General features: G+C 39.2%; 1 protein-coding gene across 1 annotated transcript in view; it reads left to right on the top strand.

Moving 5' to 3' along the window:
- The window catches only part of cerk (ceramide kinase), a 47,913-nt gene that overhangs the window by 8,452 nt on the left and 15,500 nt on the right, over positions 1 to 23,961 (top strand). Inside the window, exons 2-10 of the mRNA XM_005451752.2 lie at positions 7,893 to 8,021; positions 9,397 to 9,519; positions 10,886 to 11,011; positions 11,678 to 11,744; positions 14,306 to 14,451; positions 19,750 to 19,824; positions 19,957 to 20,109; positions 21,997 to 22,102; positions 22,367 to 22,446. Of these exons, the coding sequence (XP_005451809.1) occupies positions 7,893 to 8,021; positions 9,397 to 9,519; positions 10,886 to 11,011; positions 11,678 to 11,744; positions 14,306 to 14,451; positions 19,750 to 19,824; positions 19,957 to 20,109; positions 21,997 to 22,102; positions 22,367 to 22,446 (1,005 nt within the window). The remainder of the gene's footprint in view (positions 1 to 7,892; positions 8,022 to 9,396; positions 9,520 to 10,885; positions 11,012 to 11,677; positions 11,745 to 14,305; positions 14,452 to 19,749; positions 19,825 to 19,956; positions 20,110 to 21,996; positions 22,103 to 22,366; positions 22,447 to 23,961) is intronic.

The raw sequence follows: 23,961 nt of genomic DNA, 5'->3' as shown, positions 1-23,961 counted from the left end.
CACTTGGGCCTATTTCTATAGTAATCCATCTTACTATTAAGGAAGTGGAGAGCTAATAAAATAAGTCACGAATTTAAGTGCATTCACAGTGTCAAATTTGTCTACATGAAGTCACAAAGTTAAGTTTGGTGTGTCGTACACATGACTACATGACGAAGGGGAAAGAGAGGGACTACCAAGCACTTTTCAGCTGGTAGAGAGACGGAAGCAGTCGAGTGAGGATGATCTACCAATTGCAAGGTCACTCGATTGATCCTGTCCTGCTGGTCCATACCTTGTGCAAGATACTAAATCACAGGTTGCCCCTGATCCATCTAGAAAAAACCCCAATGCATGTGTGTGTGACTTAGTGAGACTTGTAATAGGAAGTATTTTGAGCACTCAGCATGAGTAGAAAAAGCGCTGTGCTAATACCTGCCCGTTTACCATACGTCATCAGCCAGTTCTGGCAACTACCTAGATTTTTCTAGGGATGGGAAGTAAAACCATAGCTTATGAATGCAACAATTACACAAGCACGAACATTGCTTGTGTAATTGTTGTCTTCACTGCAGGAGAGTGTGGATAGAAGCATGAGAAACCTGCCTTGTCCGATTTAAGACCAAAGCATGTATTGGTATGTGAAAGTGTATTAAAAGAAGTGTCTGGATTAAGAGTTTCACTTCCTGGTGGGAAAAAAAGTTTATAAGAAATATATAAGCCTAAATAATTGGAACGAGCATGAGAGAGACTGTAGGGGGATGGTGTTGACCAAAGTGGTTTCCATTCGGGGAATCTGGACTGTTATCATGTGACTCAAGCAGTCACATGAAAAATCTGTTTTTGTTTTTTAAACTTTTTTTCAGAGGGAATAATCACTCTTTGGGGAAACTGATCAAATCTGTTAGAAGTCCTATAACAGAGTTACAAGTTCAAAAAATCCACATGACAATTAGTATACAATCCTGTCTGACAACTTCAGGGATGGTGTGAAAAGTCCTCAAACTGGTCTTGCCTTTTAATAGTGTTTCCTTTTGCATCACGGGTGTTAATTCATCTCACGTGGGTTGAGTGGAAACTAGTGGCAGCCGAGGCCCTGAGGATATGAATGTTTCTGGCTCAGTAGAGAAAGGCACTAACGGTGCCTGAGCCGGGGATTACATGCACACTTGGGGCAAAGCAGCGCACTGCTATTGCCAGGGTTTGAGGTTCAGAGTTAGATGGCAGGGTTGGAGAACTGCTCATTATGTTTCTCCTGATCCACATTGCATGTGAGTGTGTCTTTGAACTTGGCCTTATTCCCATGCCAGTTAAGCTGCCCCCTCCCTTGTTGGGTAAAAGAAACCTGAGCAAATACCTAAGCACTTATTTACAGTTGCCTAGCAAAATGCACATAGTACAAAATTATGATAATGTCGATTTCTCAGTGGGAGAAGGACTAAACCAAGTTAAAACCAAAGAGAAACAGACAGAGCTCAGTCAACAGGTACATCAAGTTAAGTTCGTATTTGATCAGGTTCTAACAGCAGAAAAGAGAACTCTGTAAGTAAACACACAAAGAGAGTGTTAAAAACCAGTCAACATCATCCTTATTCATGCTTCTTTGTTCCTTATTGTTTTAGCATGTTTCCTCTTTTTCTAGATGAATCTGCTTTTCAACCAATCGGCATTCAACTTGTATACACTGTGTCACGATATACTGTCTAGTTTTTAGGAGTTCAAGGGAAACTCGAACAGGTCAAGACCTTTAACATGTGATCAGGGACAAACAATTCTGCCACTGGGCAGGTTTTAAAAAATGGGCAAAAGGTCAAGGAAACTCCAAGGGTCCCTTGAAGACCATCCAAGCGTGGCAAAAGTAACTGAAGGATGGAGAGGCAGTGATGTCAGTAATTAGCTTTACAAATGTTCAAAGTGATGAATAAACAAAAAAGAAAAAGGCTGCAGGAGCATTAATGTTCCCTTTCAGACCTCTTGCGTATCAGTGTAGCAATGAAAACAAACATCTGAATGCTCTCCTTCATGTGCAGGATTTTCAGTTATTGGGCAAAAAAAAGACCCTTTTCCCTCCAGTTCCTGAAAAGCTGACTTTTTGCAGATAGCAGACCTCTTCGGTTCGCTGTAGCACACTGAGCCCTGTGGTATGAATAGGCAGCACACACATGGCTGACTACCAGTGCCAAGATTCTTTTCAAGCAAAAAGAAAAGTATGTCAGAGCAGAGCAGAGAGGATCTTCCTTGTATGGCCGAGGGCTTAGCATGTAGCTTAGGGACCGCACTGAGCTAAAAAGTGGAGAATTTATGTGGGGGTATGTGCTCTGTGTGTGTGGTGAAGCGATTATTGTGTCCTTGTGTGTGCATATCTGAGGATGTGTGTATGTGCCAGGGTTATTAGAGCAGCGTTAGAATTCGGGAATGCTAGCCATTGTTTCCAGTTTCTTCCCCAACTAGGTTCACTGGGGTGTCGGTTTTGTTTGTTTCTTGTGTTAATTTGACCAAGTGGTTCAGAGGAACACCCTGACTGTTTTGTGTGGCAACGGCTGTGAATGCTTATGTATATGTTATATTTTTGTTTTGTATTTTAAATAAATTTGCAAACCTTTTTTTCTCTCACTTTCCTCTCTCATTCTGGGGTATTGTGTGTAGAATTTTTAGGGTGAAAATGAATTTGATCCAATGAATCTGGAATATGGTGGCAACATGACAAAATGTGGAACAAGTAAAACACTGAATATTTTCCGGATGCACTGTGAAAAGACAGCATCATGAGTGTGGTTGTTGGGGTTTTGGGAGGGGGGGGGGTTCCTTTGGGGAATTGATTTGCCTACTTCTCTGAAGATATCACACGTTTAATGTTTTGTTTTGGATTTTGGATTCAGGCCTGGGAGCTTCGGATGATACGTATGTAAATGTGTAAAATACAAGATAAGATTTTCTGATTATATTTCTCAGAGTTTTAGACAGAATTCAGGCACAAGATTGGTACTGAGATATAAAACAAAGTGCAAATTCAGAATTTCACAATGAATTATCTGGAACCTGTTACAGCCTTGTGTTATTCTCACTATCATCATCATGCAGCTTTTCACCAAAGATAATCTGCTTTTGCTTATCCGTGTGCATTGTTTTTTTTTTTTGCATGTTTAAAGATCCTCTGCAATCCAACACTGTGTTTTGCCAGCACATCTATGCGATAAGTCCAGTGATCAGTGCAAAAACTTGCTTGTAATAACTTTCATGCCCACTGGAAAAAGTCGCGCTTCACTGATCTGTTTGTGTACGATACTCTCTCGAGACTCATCGTCAGCATCCACACACTTTGCTGACATAAACCATCACAGGTCTTTTTCTCTAAAGACATTTTAACATTTAGTATTTGGAAAGATCGCAGTAAATTTAAAAGCAATGGATCCGTTTTATTCAGCTGCTTCTTTTTCAGGATCCTGGTATGTTCTTTGGAGGGTTTTTTGTTTCGTTTTTTTTTTTTTAGTAGGCTCACTTTTCCAATGGTCATGATTTACTTTCACTCAAGTAGTTTTTGGAAAAAGGTAGATGAATATGAATAAATAAAAATGATATAAAAGCAATGGCAATGGACGATATACGGATGGTGTCTGAGGTTAATTGATAGTGATTTGATTTTTGATGTTGTCAGAAAACATGCCTTAAGAAGAGACCGTTAAACTAGCCCTAGTCAGTAAAAATAGCAGAGAAACTGGCTATTAAGGATTTTTAAGATGCCTAAAGGTTTCTTGGGACCAGCTACTGGTTTGCTAACAATTTTGGAGCTTTAAGTTTTAAACTAGTGCTGTTAGCGTTAACGCGTTAATTCGCTGTTAACGCTTTTAGCCACGTTAATGCGCTCATCACGATTAACACAATTAAAATTTTTAATGCACTCAGCCTGTCTGGAGTGCAGAATGGACAAACTTCGGACAAACTGCCCGAAATGCGTTGACAGAGACATTCCAGGGGTTTTGAGTCAGTCTGCGCTCCAGATGGATTAATTGTTAAACGCGTTAGTCGTGATGACAGCATTAACATGCTTAAGCTGCACTAACGCGTTAACGCCAAGTAACCCCTCACACGGACTAATCTGCGTTAACTTGTTAACGGGGATTTGCCAATTTTAATGCATTAAAATTAAACTGACCCGCGTTAATGCTGACAGCACTATTTTAAAAATTTTAAAAACTAAACATGGAGCTGAAGGTGGGGACTAGCAGCTAATGCTAGCACAGTCTCCATAGCTTGGAGGAGGGCTACAAGCCCAAAACAATTTTTGTCTAGGATTAAAGTTGTTCTGTATACTGCAACCGTTGCTGGAGTTTTGTCCTCTTCAGAGTTTTTCCCCTCTCCATCACACAGCTTAAAGATGGGTGACATCGTGTCAGTAGTCTCTACTCTGCAGTCTTAGCTAGCTTAGTTTGAAGAGTGCCTCTATAACTCTGTGTTATTAAATAGAATGGAAGTTTTGGTAAGTGATTAAAAACAAACAAACAAACATGGCCAAAATGCCAAACTCGACTCTCAAAAAGTCGTTATGGAAACTGCTTTTTTTGGTGCTTCATTCTTTAACCTCTGAGGTTTAGTGTTATAGAAGCTGCTTACCAAGTCTGAAGTAGAAGTGATCTCAGGTTGGCTGTCTGCTTAGTGATTGGTGGCATCCAGGGCTGGACATATGATGGGCTCGTTAGTCTCAAGGAAAAGACGAAAAATCGCACTACTTACTTGCTACTTTTAGCCACTGATACACCTACATTCATAACTCTTCACAGGAGGTAATACAGCTGTACTTGCAGTACAGAACTTAAACTTGACCATCTATTGATGGTCAGTCCTTTACTCAAGCTGAATAAGTACAATTACATGCACATCACTCATATAAACAACATTATTTAGTAAGCAGTATCGGTGAGAAAACAATAACGTGTACTATTGCCTTATACGGACAAAAGCATTGGGCCATATCTCTTAATCTTTGAAATCAGGTGTTTTCAGTCCCATTGCTACAGGTGGATTTGAGTGTGGTACTATAACAGGATGCCCCTGTAAATTTGTTACATTTCTTCCATCCTAGATATTTTACAATCAACTGTGAGTGGTATTATTGCAAAGTGTTTAGGAACTACAGTAACTCCAGTCACAGAGCGTGGCCCCTGAGGTACATGGTGCTTAAACCAGTGCTCTGCTGGCTCAATAACTGCAGAGTTCCAAACCATCCCCGACATTCAGATCAGCACAAAAACTGTACTGGGACCATCATGGTATAGCAGCTCCTAAAACTGTAGTGTGTCGGTGGCCAATTACTTTTGTCCATATAGTGTATGTAAAAACATCCAAATCTTCTAGGACGTTCTGATCTGAATATATTGTGTTGAAATTTCTGCTTATGTGAACTGAAAACTTTGAATTGAAAAATGTAACTCTAGTGGTTGATTTGTATGATACATGGACAAGCAAACGAATTTTGGCGTTTTGGCATTATGTATTTTAATTCAATACCAACAATCAGTTTGGCAGGAGAACTAGGTGCTATTTTTCAAATAGTTTTTTTTCCTGAAATAAAGCCATTACCCACATGGCCATAACTCTTCTTCCTATTTGTCAGAATGTGAATATCGATGGCCATAAAGTTATTCATGCCTGCATGGCGTATCATCTTTATTTGAAAAAGAAATGAAATCCTATTCCCTCAGACTCCCAGGGGAGAAATAATATGTCATGCTTCCCTCCCATCCATTTCACCATATCAGCTGAATAAATTTGTAGGAGAGACTGGAATGCCTGTATGTGACGCAGTTGAACAGGTCACTTAAAACTCAATGCAAGTAATATTGTCCTTCCATAGTACAAAAGTGCACAGCTGAATTTGTTCTGTTAGTAGCCATGCTCAGGATTTGAATATTTAAATAATGAAATGGTTCAAAGGGAACCGTCAGGCCTGGCAATATTTAGGCGTCAAATTCCCAGCATTGGGTTCCACCTTCTTAAAATGGTTTTTAAGGATTATATTGCATTGTCTGTCACTGTGGGTTCACATTAGTAAGGATGTGAAGATGGATGAATGCATTACCAACAAATCCTTTAACACCACCTTTCAACGCAGGATTCTTTAATGTCACTTAGGAGCCCTTCAAGTCAGCTGAGCTACCCCGTCTTGTTACTGCCAGGAGGTACCAGGTCACACTGTGCTCAGAAAATGTTGTTAAACCTCATTCTCACGCTTATGGGAGACATTAACAAAGGGGATGCATTTCCTTCCCAAACATTCACAACCTCTCTTGGGACATGACAATGTTATTCCCATTCATTTTGCTCTTTGTGAAATCAATTCCAGGCTGCTGTTCTGAAGTTGGATACAGTATTTTGACATTTTAGAGGGAAATCTAAGCTTGCTGATTTATTTGTTTATTTATTTTTGCAGTAGGAAGTGAAAACAACCCACAAACCCACTGATGTATGATTACAAGTTATCAGGCTTACATCTGAAAACATTTCTGTACTTGAAAGTCTTACAGCTCTTGGAAATAAAGAGTAAAATTAGTATGTATATGGAGTGATTTATCCAGCGTGCTTATTCACTCCCCTTTTAAGTCTGTTTTAGTCTCCACCAGTTTATAGAGAGGATAAAAGATGACTCGAGTTATTGACTCTAGCACTTTGTTCATTTCCACAGTGGAATAAGACGAGTTGAATGGCAGTATTATCAGCTAATGCTGGCAATGGATAATGAACCTGCTTTGCAAGGTGTATCCATGATGTACCTGGAGATTGAATGGAATGTTAATGTGGTTATGTGTACAGTCTTCTGACAAAATGTAACTCAAACCCCTGATGCACAACCTCAAGTCTTATTGCCTGATGTAATTTAAATGAGTGAGTAATATAAAAGTTCAATCCTATGCATTTTTCATAAATGAGGCAATTTGCTATAGATACCAAATGTTCTGATGTGTTTGTTTCTCCTCTAAATTTGAGTATTTAAACATGTGAATGTACACGACATTTACATCAAACAAACTAGAATTTCTTTGAGGAGACAGAAACTGTTACATTCTTTGTTTTAATTTCTGATCATCGGTTGAGTTCTCCAGCATACATGTAGAGGAGAGACGTGGCCCCTGTGGCATTCTCGTTGCTTGGTGGGGTCCTGTTATGGATGTTCAGGCTGAGGCTTGTTGTTTTGTCCATCTTTGTGGGGGGGTTTTTGTTTTGTTTTTTTGATGTAATGAGACACAACATGAGTCTGAATGTGGGGGTGCATGCTTGTTGACTTCCAATTTGTCAGTCACAAGTTGCTGAACAATGAGGTCTTCGTTTGTGACTCACATGGGGACCACGGTTTGCAGGGTGGACTTCATGCTGTGTTCCAGTGCAGATTGGGATTGGCCACTTGAGGCTTGGTGAGACAGCCTCAAGAAGCCAGTAAGGGAATTGCTGCTGTTTCCAGATATTCCCATTTGGATACATCCGGCTGTTTAGCTGCTAAATGCTCTAATTTCTTAACCAGCTACTAACTTCAGTTGCTTGGTGCTGGGCAGGGAGCATACAATACACTTATCACAGCTTTCTGACAAAACACCTGCATGTTACATCAGGAAACGGGGCTGATAAGAGCAACAATAAGGGGAGTGGACAATAAAACTAAAATATTGATGTGCCACATTCTCAACGGTGCAGAGGGGAATTGCAGTTGAATGATTATTCTTTGTCAGCTTGGCTCACAGTGACCCCTTTCACAGACCACTTAGTTTCAGGATCTATTGTGCATATGAAGAAGAAAAAAGATACTGATTACTGGAGATTTAAAGATTATAGCATGCATCACGAATGCTTTTGTGTATAAGTTTTGTGTGCTTTGGTCATTGTGGAATGCAGTGAACTAAAATAGCCATTTCATGTCATTTCAGTACACAGCTATTCTGTTGAGGTGTGTGAAATTGTTGCTGTCCGCAAGACGGAAGACGATGACCAAGACGCTGCACAGACTGGGAAACATCAAAAAAAGACAAAGCAGCTGTATCCCTATGCATTCACAGGTATGACATTTACAGAAGCACTTCATTATCACTAGTTTTATAAAAGTTTTGCAAAGCCCAAAGTAAAAAATGTAGCATTTTTGTCTATTTAACAAAAAACCCCATCAGTTTCTATCCAGTGTCTCAGTCTTATTACAGTAAAAACTAAACTGATAAAGTAGCCACTTTAACCTCTGTTGCTTCTTCCAGCAACAGAACCTGAGGCCAGTCTATATCAATGTCGCCTTGAATTTCCTATAGCATGTTAATGCCACATTACAGTTACATTTTGGTTAAGCGTGCCAAGAGGCTGTGTTTAGTGCCACAAGTCGCAAGTGATGTGACACTGGGAATAAGCCTGTAGACAGCTCCATAGTCAGAAAGTAATGCATTAACAAGAGAGTCCCTCACAGCTTAGCAGACTGGGTCTAAGATGGCAGCATGCCAGCAACTTTGGGGCTAATGCTTGATTTGGAGCCATTAGATTATATCCAAACAAGATCGGATTTACATTATGTATCGCAGCCAAATGTTAAAAATTACCTCACTAATGTGAGCGTTTATAATGAAGTGCGTCGAGTCTGACACGACTGCATTGCCACAGTCTGTGGAAACTTGGCTTCAAAGACGCACCCCATCACTTACATCCCGATTATGTAACTTATTAAAGGATAATTTTGCACCCACTCTGAGCGTCTCTTTGCATACCCCATGGTGAGTACGAGGTACTGTTAGCGATTTGGACAGCACAACTTTCCTGAAAAGTTAACTTTTCTATCTGATGAAGAAAATGCTTAGTGTGATAATTTCACTTTGAAATGCTTAGCGAGTGAATCTGCTGTCAAAGTGCTTAGCGAGTGAATTTTTGCTCCTTAATGTAAATATTTCAGTAATGTTCCTAGCAGGATATTATGGGACTCTGTCTCTACTTTTGTGTGTGTGTGTGTGTGTGTGTGTGTGTGTGTGTGTGTGTGTGTGTGTCTGATTATGAGCACAGCCCTGTTTCATTTAGGAAACTAATTTCTTCATGCTTTCATTTCTGACATAAGCACATATCTGAATAATCTGTGTGTTAAGGATAAAGCCAAGGTTTATTCTCAGGGCAAGCCTCCACTGTGCCAAAGCCAGGTAATATGGTAAACGACAAAAGTAGGAATTGGCAGAAATACCTGCCTACTAAATAAACTATAGGTCACAAACGATCTGGGTATTTTTATGATTATGACTTAAGCAAGGCAACACGATGTGAAAAGAAGACATTATCGGAGGCTTTATTTAGCACATTTGGAGGCATTTTTCTGATAAGATGCTCTATGGGAATGATAAAAGCATCTTTCGTCTCTATTATTTTTGTTGATAAGTGGTTTCTGGAGTGTTCTGTTTTGTTTCTTTACAGTTTCCTACGTGCGAAGGACACGACAGCACCAGTGGCGGTGTAGCGAGGTCACCTTTCACTGTGCCAACCAGGCACTCTGCGAGGAGTGGGTCCAAGTTACAAATGAGCAGCTATCACTACTCAGTATGTGTCATCTGATGTTCTGTAAAAGATATGGGTTTGTACTTTGTACTTGATGTACTGACCCAACGCACCATGAAAGTTGCATTTTAGCCAAGTGCACGTTGGTCATTAGAAGATTGGCACGGTGGTTAGCACTCTTGAGTTCTTCTTCCCATGTTTGAGTGGGTTCTCTCCAGGTACTCCAGCTTCCTCACATAGTCCAAAGACATGCAGTTAGTTATGATAGGTTAACTGGAAACTCTAAATTCCCCATAGGTGTAAGTGCGAATGGTTGTCTGTCTGTAAGTGTTAGCCTGCGACAGACTGGCGACGTGTCCAGAGTGTACCCCTGGTTGGTAAAGTGAAGAACAAGTTTACTCATAGCTCGACTGAAAGGGAAGTGCTCCATGCTGAATTTAATATTTTTGAATTTTAATTCAGAAATATTAAAAAAATGAAAATAATTAGGATGGCTCAGGGGCAGACCTACAGTAAAAGAGAATGGCATATACAGTATATAACTAAAAACGAATATGGCAGCACATCATCCATCAACATGTTTACAAAATAATTAGCTGCTGAATGTAATGTTTTTTGTGTACTAACAAATTACACTGTGATTAAAAAGTTATTAGACTATTATTCAAGCATAGTGAGTTTGCATTTTATTTTTCACCTGAGTGCAAAATACTCTCTTACGCTCTGGGTTTAATAAGCATCACATGATTAGGTTGTACAGGATTTAGTGTTTAACTAACATGCTGAAATAAGAGTGGAAGGTGGGTTTAAGCCATTTAAAATGGTCCTCTTAGTCCCATTTCGCTTGGCAAGATGAATCAATTCAAGGTAATTAACCACATTCATTTTGAAGAAGTCCCTGCATCTTCAGTAGTATTAGTCACACACCTTTACATCGCCCATTTACAATCCATTTATGTAATCTAATGGAACTTTTGTCTTATTGCCAAACAATATGGCACCCTATATTTCTTTGTACTCATTTAACACTTGATCCAAATCCATTCATTTTCACTTTGAGCCTCCCATGTATCTCAGTTTGTTGTCCTAAATGCACTCCTCCACAACAGCCATAAACAAGCCATTTAGTATTCTCCATCGCAGCTCTTTGTAGGTTTATCACTGAATGATGCAGTGCCTCTGAATTGCTTCGCACTCCTCCTACAGTCAGTAGACACACCATTTATTTCTTGAGCGGCATGTTTTGGGGACCAGTCAGGTTGACTGAGCATTTTGAGAAAGGTCTCTGGTTAATGAAAACTTCATCAAGCTTTTGTCAGCTGGACGTTTGTTTCCAAAAAAAGAAAAGAAAAAAGGTAAACTCTACACATTTTAAAAGATGATCTCATGCCCCTCCCTCTTTTTGCAGCCAATCGACCAAAGAGCCTTCTGGTATACATCAATCCATTCGGTGGAAAGCGTCATGGGAAACGTATTTACGAGCAGAAGGTGGCCCCAATGTTTCGCCTTGCCGGCATTGCGACCACTGTGATTGGTGAGTCCCTATCAGTTGCATTCCTCAACATTTAAATAAAGAATGAGTCTTGATGGTTGCCATATAGATCTCCACTGCCACTGTGGCCTCGCGTGGGGACTGGAGAGGCTTGCAAGGATATGATTTGGCTTATAGTGCCATTAATCATGCCACCACCTTAATGGAAGCTGTGATAGTTGATAAGCTCGGGTATCCAAACACATCTATTATTCAATAAGTGTTTGCTACAGCTACACATAGTCTGGGGTATTGATGGTCCATCAGAGGGACTGCTATTCACCTTGGGCTTCCTTCAGCTGCTGTAAGTTACAGAATTGTGTGTCTGTGTGTTGATATTATATGCCTGGTAAACAGATTTACTGTTCAGATATTGTTTTTGTTTTTATAGGCTCATTTTGCTGGCTAGTATACAGTAGCTGAATTAGGCTGAGGTTTTTTTGGGGGGGGGGGTTGCCAGCACACTTATGCCTCTTCTGACCATTAATCTGCTCGATAGGTTCCAGTGAATGTTTCAAAAGTGAAGTACTTTCCTTGTCTTGTATTTCAAAATGTCTGTAATAGAGTGCATGTTCTACCAGTCAAGCCACAAAGTGCCTAGTTATTTTGTCAGTATATTCCCAGTCATTGAATGCCTACTAATGCTTGCCATTTGATTTGTTTCCATAGTTACAGAGCGTGCCAATCATGCCGAAGACCACTTGAAAACAGAGGCCAATCTAGATAAATATGACGGGTAGGTACTTAAGCTAGGTAGCTCATGCTTTTAGACTTTGAAAACTGGTTCTTCACCGTGACATGAACTTGACTCTTGCTTGTTTGCTCGTCCTTTAATAAAGCTACTGAGAAACTCGGCCATAGTTCATATGAACCTCCGTTGTGTTGTGACAGATTACGGATACAAATTTCTTTGTGTTTCTCATATTTAACAATGTGAAAATATTCTGATCATCATTTGTAGTCTCTATGCCACAAGTAATAAATGCTTGCAAAGAAAATTTAAGATAAGATAAGATAGATAAGATTATTAGTCCCACACATGGGAAATTTGTTTTGTTACAGCAGAAAGTGGACAGTGCAAAGTTACAAAGGAAAAATGAGAAAAACACTGGAATAGCATAAGAATAAGATAAAATTCTATATACAATAGAATAAAATAAAATACAAATGCTATATACAACTCAGTCAGAAACCAACAATGTTGATCGGAAACCAACATTATTGGTTTATAATAAAAACAATTTTAAAAAAAAAAAGATTAAACTCTAATTGGAGTGCTCTAAAAGCACTCCAATGTAAGATTAAGGGTTTGTAGCCATATAAAGCTTTAAAAAACATCAGTCTGGTGGTTTATATTGGTAGCTGTTGATGCTGTTTCTCTTGTAGAATGGGGGTTGTTACGAGCCTGCAGATCTGTTGTTGTTGGGAAAGTTCAGTTTAGTTTGGTGTTATGGTAAGACTTGAAATTGTGGAGTAATGTTCAAAAGGTTTGGTGCTGTTTTATCATAGCATGACAGGAAATGATAAAAATGAAAGGTTCTTTCCTTTTGTGTTTTCAACACTGGCCCGTTTCAAGGTTATTCTAGATAACTAAAATTAAACTAAAAACTAAATATAAGTGTGAAAAAACACTTTGCAAAGAAAAAGGACATTTCATTGAAAAAAACAATGTTAGCTAAGTCTTACATTAATTTGTTTACTTTTTTACACATCCAGCCTGAACAGACCTTGATTTAGGTTTAAGATGTTATTAGTTGGCATGTCGTATAGACAAGTAATTTGAAGTAAAGAGAGCACACAATCTGATTTCAGTAGAACTTCAATAAAAAATGGGCTTCAATTACTTGAGACATATCCATTAAAGCAAAACTCTACCATGGTAATGATCCATAACTCAGTTTTAATGTTCAAGCTGGAGTCATACACTGGTACCTAGGGTCCAAAAACTCTAACAAGCCAATCTTAAAGTTTGCTTTTAAACAGTGAGGCAGGGAACAAAGGGGAGGATGGCTGTATATATGCTAGGTGGCTAATTAGCTAGTAGGAAATGCATCTGGCTGAAATATTCACAGGAAAATGGGAACAAAGGAAGGAGGTGGAACAAGCAACATTAAAAGATTCATTTCAAAATAAAAGTCAATTAAATGGATCACAAGATGAACATTCATCATGTGGGCACCAACCTCTTGTTTGATCTAATTTCACAGTCATGAAAGTTGAGCTTTTTTGCAAGTGGAGTAATGGTAAATGGCCTGTACATGTATTTGTATAGTGCTTTACTAGTCCGTAAGGACATTTTCTACAATTCCTGACAAGCCTGAGCATGTGTGACCAATAGATGGTAGTTACACATGTCATTATAAACCATTACAATTTTAACTAATAAATGTTCCTTGATAATATATGTATATGTTTTTTGTTTTTTTTTACTTTCTCTAAGAAAAACCTGCAATTTTATTAATAGTACTATTAAATATGAAGAGGAAATGGCGCTGCAAATCATCTAGATACAAATTGGACCCGAAGGTAACTTGTAGATGGAGAATAATAAAGGACCCATGACTAATCCCTGGGACACTCTACGGGAGTATAGGAGCACATGCTGTGTATAAAACAATACTCGTGATCCAGTGCCTATGATGACGTTAACGTAAAATGAAGTGGTCAAAAGTCACAATGAAGCAATATCACTAGGAAGTTTTACTGGAATTTTAACATTTTCTATAGTTTTGTTTTTTTTATAGTTGTCTGTTTCTAAATCTAAATCTTGACAATAAATGAAGGTTTTCAGCTCAAACTGTACATTAAGCTGCTCAGGTCTGTGATCCAAAGGTGGCATTCAATGGTAAAATACAGTTCATCATGGAATATAAAGGGTCTCCTACTTTCCAGCTGAGTTCCCCGTTGTTTCCAGCTCCTTTTCATCAGCTATTCATTCTCCCAGAGCAGGGTTAGAGTCCATTATGGTTTTACTCTGCAGTTCATATAATTTATAGATCCATTTCTGTAAGTTTTGAGTTGGACTTGAGAAGCTGTTACGCCTGATGGCACAGTGTGATATTCTGATTTACTGGGCTCGCACAGTTGGGCCTCCTCTTCAGTGATGTTTTTGTCTAAGTTCTCCAGCTGTGTAGTTATTTTCCCTCTAGCATGTGTGTTTCATTTCAAGCACATGTACATGTAACACAAGTCATTACGTGACATCCAGTCGATCTTCCCGGATGACCAGGAATCTGTGTATTAGAAGAGTCATGACAAAAACACTTACTGAATTGTTGATTTCATTTTTCTGCCAAGGGTGGTGTGTGTTGGTGGAGATGGGATGTTCAGTGAAGTCCTTCACGGGTTGGTTGCCAGGACGCAAAATGACCACGGTGTTGACCAGAACCAACCGGATGCTGAATTGGTGCCATGTTCTCTACGGATAGGAATCATTCCCGCAGGTGAGCTTTGGGAATCGTGTCATTTTGAAAAATCCGTGGGAAATCTGCTCTATATGTATTGTACAGTAGAGTGGCATCAGTCTCTTCAGTCTCTTATTTTTCACAAAATAAAGATTTGAAATGAAATTAGACTTTTCTAATTAAGTTTATTAAAAAAAAAGTGAAACTTTAATTTTTTAAAAATGCAAATATTGACAGAAGAATTTTTTACTAACTTGTCACAAACTTATGCTCCATTGAAGTTGGAGTTGGAGTGGAGCAGTGGTTAGCACTGTCACCTCAGGGCTAGAAGGCTGGGATAGAATCCACTGACTGACAGTCCAAAGACATGCATGTTGGGTCAACTGTCGATTCTAAATGGCTATAGGTAGCCAACCTTTTGTATGTTTTAGTACTAGCAACCTATCCAGGGTGTGCCCTGCCTCTGCCCCACGATTGCTAAGATGGGCTCAGTCCACTCTGTAACCCTGGATTACATAAGATGTTTTTAAAAAGAAAGGATGGATGTCACTTTCTAGTCTGTTTTTTCTGGGTATTTTTTTCTGTTTACATTTTTTCTTTTTGATGGAAAAACTACAGAATCACAGGTAAACACCAACTTCTGAAGTCAAGGTCTTCTTTTTAAAACTTGTAACTTTACAATCTTTCCAGCACAAACCTTTGTGGAACATAATACCCCGAGACATTATGATTAGCCTGCACAATTTTTATTTTTTGTTCTCAAATGAAAAATCCATGTTTTTTTTTTATATTCTCTATCTACACATGACATAACCCACAGCTGAATGAACTGAGGTCACACTTGGTTTTTCTCTGCTGTCAGAAATCAATTGTGACTCTTTCATAAGGTCCTGCAGTCTCAAACAACTGAGTTACAGCAAGTTGGATGATGGATGGTTGGGATTTTTTTTTTTTTTTAATAAAATTGGACTGAAGTGGTCCTACAGTTAAAAGAAAAGTCTTAAATGCATTAAAATCGCACCAGAACATGATTTAGAGTCTAATTGCGATAACTTCACGCTCTCTGATCCCAGGTTTCTGAGTTACAAGCAATGATCTCTATGGCAACAGGGCAGGGGGTCCCAACAGGGGCCTGCAGAGGGTCAATCAGTCCAAGTGCCATAAATGGAAACATGCTGAGTGACATTTTGAAATCTTTAATTTTCATGAGGATAGAGATACAGTGCAAGACCAATATGAGGCTATCCTGTGCACAGCTTGATGTTAATAACATAGGTTTTTAAAAAGCAGCTGGGCACAGAATAACTGACTTTTAGGACAGTTACAAGCACAATTTGGACTTTTGTCATTTTACACAAGCAGATAAATTTACATTTTAGGTGTGTTATGGCCACCTTTTCTAAAATTTCTTGCATATATTGAATGAATGTCTGTCACTGGCTGAGATAACAAAATGGTGTTGGGGCCTATGGCTACCTGGTGAAAGCATTTGTTTACATGTTTGTACCATTACTGAGTGGGTACTTGATCTGTGGGGTAAAGTTAAAAGGAATTGGTTGTAAAGTTGTTTATGGACTTATCACTGAAGTTTCAATCAAATGTTCTTTTTTAACACATCTGCTGCACATTTTTTGGTGTTTTTTTGTTTGTTTGTTTTTGTTTAATTTTTTTATGAAGAAAACATGCAATGCATTATACTTTAAAAATCACACCCATTGCTACACATACATGTTTTGCATACTGAGTATCACCTTCCTACCCACTCATCCTGTAGATAGCGCTGCACATTTTATTGCACTACTTTTCTATGGATGTTTCTCTCTTTTTTTTTTTCTTTTTTTTTGCTAGCAAATGGAGCTCACAAGGTCATTCAATACAAAGTCATTGCAGAGCTATAAACCGCTTTTCCTCTGGTGTGGGTGAAACTCAGCTGTACTCTGTTTCCATGCCTGAATTAATTTATTAATGTGGTCATATGTAACAGCCTATATGCACAGGAAAGGGAGTCTGTGTCCTAAAACCAGTGAAGATGCTGTATGTATTACAGCATTGAGCCGTGGCTTTCTGATACTTCCTCTAGAGTCGAACATTGGATTTTTGGGGAGTAAACAAAAAGTTATCATAAAATCCAATAAAAGGAAGAGACTTGATTGCAGTGGTGCAGGGTGACTTATACAGAAAAGCAAACAGAGATGATGAATATCCAAAAAGAATAATAGATCTTAAACCACTAAAATATAGCGTTTCATGATTTGGTTCTGCCTCTTTTATTCTTTTATTTATGCTACACGCTGCATGGAAATATTAAGCTTTCTGCATGCCTTCCTGGTTGAAGAATTTCAAAATATTATTACTGTTATACTTAAAATATTTACCATTAGCTGACAAGGATGACTGAAGAAGAAATTTATTAAAACCATTACTTTAGTAACAGTAGCTATACCACATAAAACTATAAAGTACTGAACATAACCATTGTTATACTGCAGAAAAATGTTCCCCATGACTGTTATATGGATTTTATTATTGCTGCAGACGTGTAAGGTTAAGTTCAGTTCATGTCTAGTAATGCATTATATTCTATAAAAAGTGTTTGTAGTGGCTTCTTGTGAGGAACACATATCTCTAATCAGAATCAGAATACTTTAATAATCCCCAAGGAAATTATGTGTAATAAGTTCAGAAAAACACAACTGCTGTTAAAGTATATTGAAATATATAAACAACAAAACAGCTAAAAAAAAAAAAAAAAAAAAAAGGCTTGAACATTGGGTGACATGGTTGACTGTCAGTATCTACTGAAGGATTAAAAATATTAATGAAAAATTGATAAAACAGCTGGTTAAACTTCACTTAATTGACGTTCAGTCAACCAAGTGACTTCAGAGTTACTAAATCTAAAAGTGTACTTGAAGCCTGCAGCTGGTCAACTTGCCTATTAATAAAAAAGTTGTCACTCTAACCACCAACATGTTTGATGTAGAGGATTTAATGAGAGGAAACTCGTTTGTTACTACAATAAATCACAGAGTGCTTATTTACTTGCTAACACTAGATGTTACAACAACAATGCATAGATCATGACTGATCTCAGCCCGGGGGGACCAGAGATGAGCAGTTTGTCTTGCTAGTCTCAGATAATTCTCCCATCACAGACTAGAGGTTTATCCTTAATGTGCAACAGAACAACCAGAAAAAGTTGCTGGTCTCTCAGCCTGCTCAGCTCCAGCCCTTTATCAATAGGGAACTGACACACCCATGAAATGTATATATAATACAGATTCAAATGAAATTGGAATTAAGCAGAGTGAATCCTGCTTCCGGAGACAAAAGCCAACTGAGCCCAACAACATGGCAGTAATTTAAACAGTAAATGCAAAAGGGGCAACAAGACAAACTTATGAGACAGAACACTGAGATGAAAGAATAGAGATTGAATCTACTTGAGTTTTAACTGATGACTATTTTATAGATTTCACTGGACAAGCAGTCCTTCCCTTGCTTGCCCTGATGGGACACTGCTGCTTTATTGTGCTAACTGTAGTATGAACTGAGTAACTGCAGCTGGGTGTCAGCATCTATCTCAACTGAACACTTCATTTGTTCATTTAGTTTTCTTTGCTACTGGAAACATTTTCAGGTAACACAAATTAGACAATTTTGATTAAAAAACAAATATATTTTAAATCAAAGGTTTGCTTTTTTTGGTTTGAGGCTGTTGTTAAGATACTGTCAGTGCAGCCATGAATATATTCATGTACTGAGGATTGAAACAGCGAAAATATCCTTTTTGGAGCAGCTCTTAAAAGCATCTAGTGTCCATTGTTTTCCCAGAGATAAAGATGATCTAACTGCTGAGATGATTTTACTGGCAAGACAGTTTTAGGGGAAACACAGATAAAAAATGGAGCATCTCCACTGAGGATTTGCCTTGTGACAGTTTATGCTCTCTCCTCAGAATATGGCAGCAAGCTATTGTGGTTGAGCAACTTAAGGGGAATAAAACATTGAAGATCTGAGCACTAAACATCATTGAAGATCTGTGTGCAGCAGTTATATTCATTCAAAGTCAGCTGGCTTTTACGGAGTAGCTTTAGAAGACTGAAATGGCACATGTCACCTTTTTTATGCTCAGCAAAATAGCAGGCAGTGCAGGGCTGTCAGGAGCAATTGGAAAGTGTTTCGGATGTGATTATGAAGCTCGGAGGGGAAGAAGCAAAGGCCAGATAAGTGATATTCATAGAAAGTCAGAAAAAGCGAGAGAGGGAGCTCATCTTCATACTCATCTGTGTGTCCGCTACTGAATGACAGGCCTGATCTTCCCTGTCACGCTTCTGTGAGCCAGCTCAAAACATCACTGGTTAGATTTCACTCTCCTCTCTTTGCTCCCTTGCTCGCGCTCTCTGTCTTTCATCAGTGGCAGTAGGTCTATATTACCACTTGAGGATGATCAAAGTAGGCCAGATAGGTCTGAAATTACACCATGTGGTGCAGAAAGAGATGCTGGCTGATTACCTCTCAAGTTGAAAGATTTAATGTCAAACTCAACATTTCTCACAAAGCGGGGTTGCCTCTTATCCCTCATTTGTTGCTTGAAGAGAGCTGATGATAGTCTGGAGCCTGGAGCTATCCGATTAGTTAACTTTATGACTACGATGTCTCCTTGCTTCCGTCTAGTGAAATTATTCAACTAAATTTCCTTCACTTGGTCAAAGATTTGAGAGACGTGACCCTGTTTATGATGTGTAAGGACTGATTTAAGTTATGAGAGTATGTTTTACACACACTATCAGCATCTTGGAAAACTTAAGTGCCAACAGTGTCTGCTAAGCTGCTGCACAGTCTCTCCTGATTAGCTGGAAGGCGTTCATGACAGAGTACCCATCACATATCCTAAGTGTATATTGCAAGCTTTAGATTTACCGAGAGTTGAAGACATAGGAAAATATCATGTATTTGCTCCATTTCCTGTCTTAAGCAATGGAGGAAGACATGGATTTAAAAGGAAAAAGGCCCCTCGGTATGTACCTGTGAATACATGGTGACAGTTACAGCCAAACCAATGCTGGCACATTTAAAAACAAAAAACAAATAAGGCAGAAAGAATAAGATGTGCTTTTTTCATCATTAAATATAAGCATAATTAGCAGGAAGGGGATCTTTCACTTTATTAGGTGATTGTATAAACCACTACACTCCAGAGCCACTGATTAGATGTATCCACATTTTTAAAAACCCAGACAAACAAAGAGAGGATTTAACCTTTTGGTAAATTAAAGAAGTATGTCATTTTTATTTCTTTAACCGCAGCGTATCTTTGTTTCCGTAATCCAACAGGGTCTACTGACTGTATCTGCTTTGCTACAGTGGGAACCAACGATCCAGTTACTTCTGCTTTACACATCATTGTGGGTGAGCGGAAATTGCTGAAAGAATATGAAAAACTTACAAGAACCAACAACCTTTGAAAGATTAGACTAATTTTAGTTTCATATTCATGTTTTTTTTTTTTTTTGTCCTTTTTTTGTTTGACTGTCTCTACAGGTGATTCCCAGCCAATGGATGTGTGTTCAGTTCATCACAATGACGTCTTTCTCAGATACTCAGTCTCATTGCTTGGCTACGGCTTCTATGGAGATGTGCTTTCAGACAGTGAGAGGAACAGATGGCTTGGCCCTGCCAGATATGACCTGGCAGGTATGTGGGCCATCAGTTTTCTAAAATCTGCCTGGATCATTTAACCTTTTATTTTTAACTCTTGGCCCACTGCTCTTAAACGCTATCAATCGCACAATGAATTGTTTTAACAAAAGATTTAACCTGGAGTTCATCCCAGGGCTTGCTGGCTTTGTAAAGGGTCCAGACATCAGCAGCAGCATCAACGGTTTCCCTAACACCACGATTAGATGAGATGCTCTGCAGAAACCACTACATATTATTTTTATTGTTTTTTTGCTTCCACGCTATGATGACAGATAGGAAACTAAACTAGAGCCAGCTGAACAGAAATAAGCAATTTTGATCCACAAAAATTGAGCTCCACTTATCCAAAATAGAAATCCATAAATTTAAACTCATCTTTTTACTTTAATTTACACTTCCTGGTTGCATGTAGGCACCAAAAAATGAGGTGTGATCAAAATGTTCTCTAGTCATGTTATGTCCCAGTGTGCTTTGTGCCTGTGTGATGTGTGCTGTGTGTCAGAATGGTCATTGATTTTCAATTTCAAGGAGTGGAAGGACTCACAGGGAAGTGATTCGGGCTACCTTTGGGCTTGGAAACTGTGGACTATTCCACTGTGAACTGCTGAAAAGTGCTTAGATGTAGCTGTAGGCCTGGCTCTCACCAACAATGATCCTCCAAGCAAAATTCAGGTCAATTTGAAAGAGAGCTTGATGTTTGCTCTTTTGCCGTTTGAGGATCATCGTAAAATCGCAGAGTGCACAGCGCAAGTGGACAGTAGAAGACTAAAATAGCAGCCACAGTGGAAGCTGTCTAGACATGTTCCCAGAAGACTGCACCGAATGGAAAACTTGACCAAAGTTAAATCACTTACGTTTAGCCCTGTTTAAAAATAACAATAACACCTTTATTGTGTTCACGTTTAACACAGAAGCATCCTTACAGGTGTAACAATTTGGCAGTTATGATCATTTGTAGGAGGAGTATATAATAAACTCTAAATATTGACACAACTCTGCATACGATAGCAGCAAAGACCAAACAACACCCTTTGCATATTTGCTTGGACACAGTGCCAGCATTTGATACGGTGATGCAATAAGAGACAGACGGGTGGATGAATGGATGGACAGGTAGTTAGCCAGGTGGACAACTGAACCCACAAGGGAAATAATTGTATTACAGCAGCAGGATAACGAATAAAAGGTAGTGCAGGCTACAATAAATAAACAGCATAGTTAAAGTAAAAGTGCCACAGGAGCACTGTGAGTGCCTTATGCTGTGAGGGAGTGCAAAAACTTTACAACTACAGAAAATCAAAATGAAGTTAAAGAAGAAAGTGACATTGTGCAAGAGAGTTGTGCAATTAATAAATAATATGAATGCAATAAGCTAGAAAGGTTTTTTTTTTTTTTAATCAAACCTTTATGCAGTAATCAACAGTGATCAATAAAGTGGTTCTGCAGGGTAGGGGGTTACATACTTAACAAGTGAAAGCTGGTTTGATCCCAGGGGAGAAGAACAAATCCACTTGGGGTTGTGTCATCCAGCAAAGGAATCTGGATGATTGTAAGGTTGTGTGGAAGTTTCACAAACTTGAAATTCATAAACCATGTATGATCAACACTTTCCTGTGACCTCTGAACTAGGTTTCATGTACCAATGGGGCGGGGCTATTAGTTTTCTGCAGAGCATCTCATGTTTTCCAAGCGTTGCAGCAATCTCCCTGTGGGAGACAGATCTGACAAACTGTGTACTGATGCGTGCAGTGATGTGTTTTTGTGTTTTTTGTTTTTATAGTAAAACCTTTAAGAAAAAGAGTTCAGGTTGAAATTAAGCACAACAAAATAAAACACACTGGCACATTTGGATTCTGCACACTGACTGTGTTTCCTTTCCAGGTGTGAAAACCTTTCTGAGCCACAACTACTACGAGGGCACCGTCTCTTTCCTCCCCGCCGAGGACGACGTGGGGAATCCGAGGGACAAGCTGCAGTGTCGATCCGGGTAAATGAAAAGCTATCGCTTTATTTTGGGTTTTCAGGGAAGTTTCATTCTTTTCCAAAAAGTGCTTGTCACTGTGTAACTCGACAACTTATTGTACCATAAAATGTGACATGACCGAGCTACAAAAGGCTTTAGACTTATAAGCCAAGCCGGGTTTCAGATGGACCGAATGCATTCCTATCAAATGCATCATTTAGGCTTGTTAAAGTTTGGAATGTCAGCAGGGAGACTGATGTTTTAATCAAAGTCTCACTGATATTTCAGGTGCAGCATCTGTCAGCACAACCGCTCATCAAAAGACGAGCACGGCGACGTGTCGGAGGAGAAGGAAAAGCCTGGCAAAGGTACGGGTTCGGGTTTATTACTAGAAATGTGCCGCCTTAATCACACAGGAAAAAGTGCATTTCTCATTTCTCTACCTCGTTATCTGCTTGTTTGTCTAGTTTGAAACCATTGCCAGGCTTCTGATACATGTGAAAATGAGTATTTTTACAGGCTGTAGTTTTAAGAATAGAGACAGGAGAAGAAGGGGGAAAAAGAGGAGAGGAGAAAATCCCACGCTGGCTGTCTTTTCCCTTGAAGTTGTACACATAAAACAGGGGATGATTTGCATTTTTCTCTCTTTTTCTGCGAAAGATTAAGTACCTGAGGTGGACTGAGTGTAAATAACCGCATCATCTTCTCCCTTGCAACATTTCGCTCCTGGGTTTTCTGTTGGGTTGATTTTTTTCTTCTTCTTTTTCTTCTTCCTCTTTCTCTCCTGCAGCATGGCAAAATTCTTGATGAGATTCTTGATGAGTTATTGATGAGAAAACGTAAAGTGATTTTTAGTGACAGTGCATAGCTCCCCTGTTATGCCCACCCGGAGCCGCCTTCTTTTCTTGTCTTTTTTTTTCCCTTTTAACCTATTGATTTACCGAATCTCCAGCATCCAGCCCTCGCGCCTACTTTGTGAGGTTACATGTTCCCAGTCGGTGCTCAGACTCTTTCTGTCTGCACAGGAACGAGGATGACAGCCACCTCCTGCTCTCCCTCTGACCATTTGCACACGTACACACACACTTTATTACCCCCAACCCTCTCAAGACTGCGACACAGCAGCAGAAGCCCTCTGGAGCCAGATGAAATACTGACTCCGGTGTTAGTGTTTATATGTGTGTGTGTGTGTGTGTGTGTGTACTCTGAGCTGCAGATGATCTGTGTGTGTGTGTTCTCTAATTAGTGTCAGGATGTTAAATTCAGCAGTTTCTTCTCTTGGCTATCTGGCACTCAGGGCTTCTCTGGAGTGTTTGTGTTTATATTTTTTTATTTGTCGCCTGTTTTAAATATAAAAGCAAGCGCAACCTGTTTGTGTATCTGTGCGGGCCGTGTGACCAGCTTCCACTAATCAGAACAAAATTTGGCTCTGCCAGCACTGACAGGGGGCTTTTGCCTCACGCCACTGCTGCTGTTTGTTTTATGCTTTTTTCCTTCTTCTTCCTGTCTTCTTCTTTGGTGAGGGAAATCTCAGACAACTGCTAAATCAATGAGGCACGACACACTCCCTCACTGCAAATGAGCCAGCCTCTCCTGCAAAAGCAAACACTCATTTGGAAACATTCTCCGAACGCAGAGCCTACAGTCCACCGTTGGATGTCTTGTTGTTGTTGTTTTTTTTTAACTTTAACTTTTACATCACTGCTTTCCAATTAGAATGCTGTTGTTTTAAAGTAGCCTCGGTGGGCTTGTTATCATTGGTTCACGTTATCACCTCTATAAGTTTGTTTTTGCAACGTGTGTGTGTGTGTGTGTGTGTGTGTGTGTGTGTGTGTGTTGGGGGGGTGGGTAATGAATCGTTTTGCTTTCCGAGATCACATAAT

Source organism: Oreochromis niloticus, linkage group LG17 (assembly GCF_001858045.2).
Source record: "Oreochromis niloticus isolate F11D_XX linkage group LG17, O_niloticus_UMD_NMBU, whole genome shotgun sequence".
Lineage (NCBI taxonomy): Eukaryota > Metazoa > Chordata > Actinopteri > Cichliformes > Cichlidae > Oreochromis > Oreochromis niloticus.
Note: the sequence above shows the minus strand (reverse complement) of the source record. Positions and strands in the feature narration are given on the sequence as shown.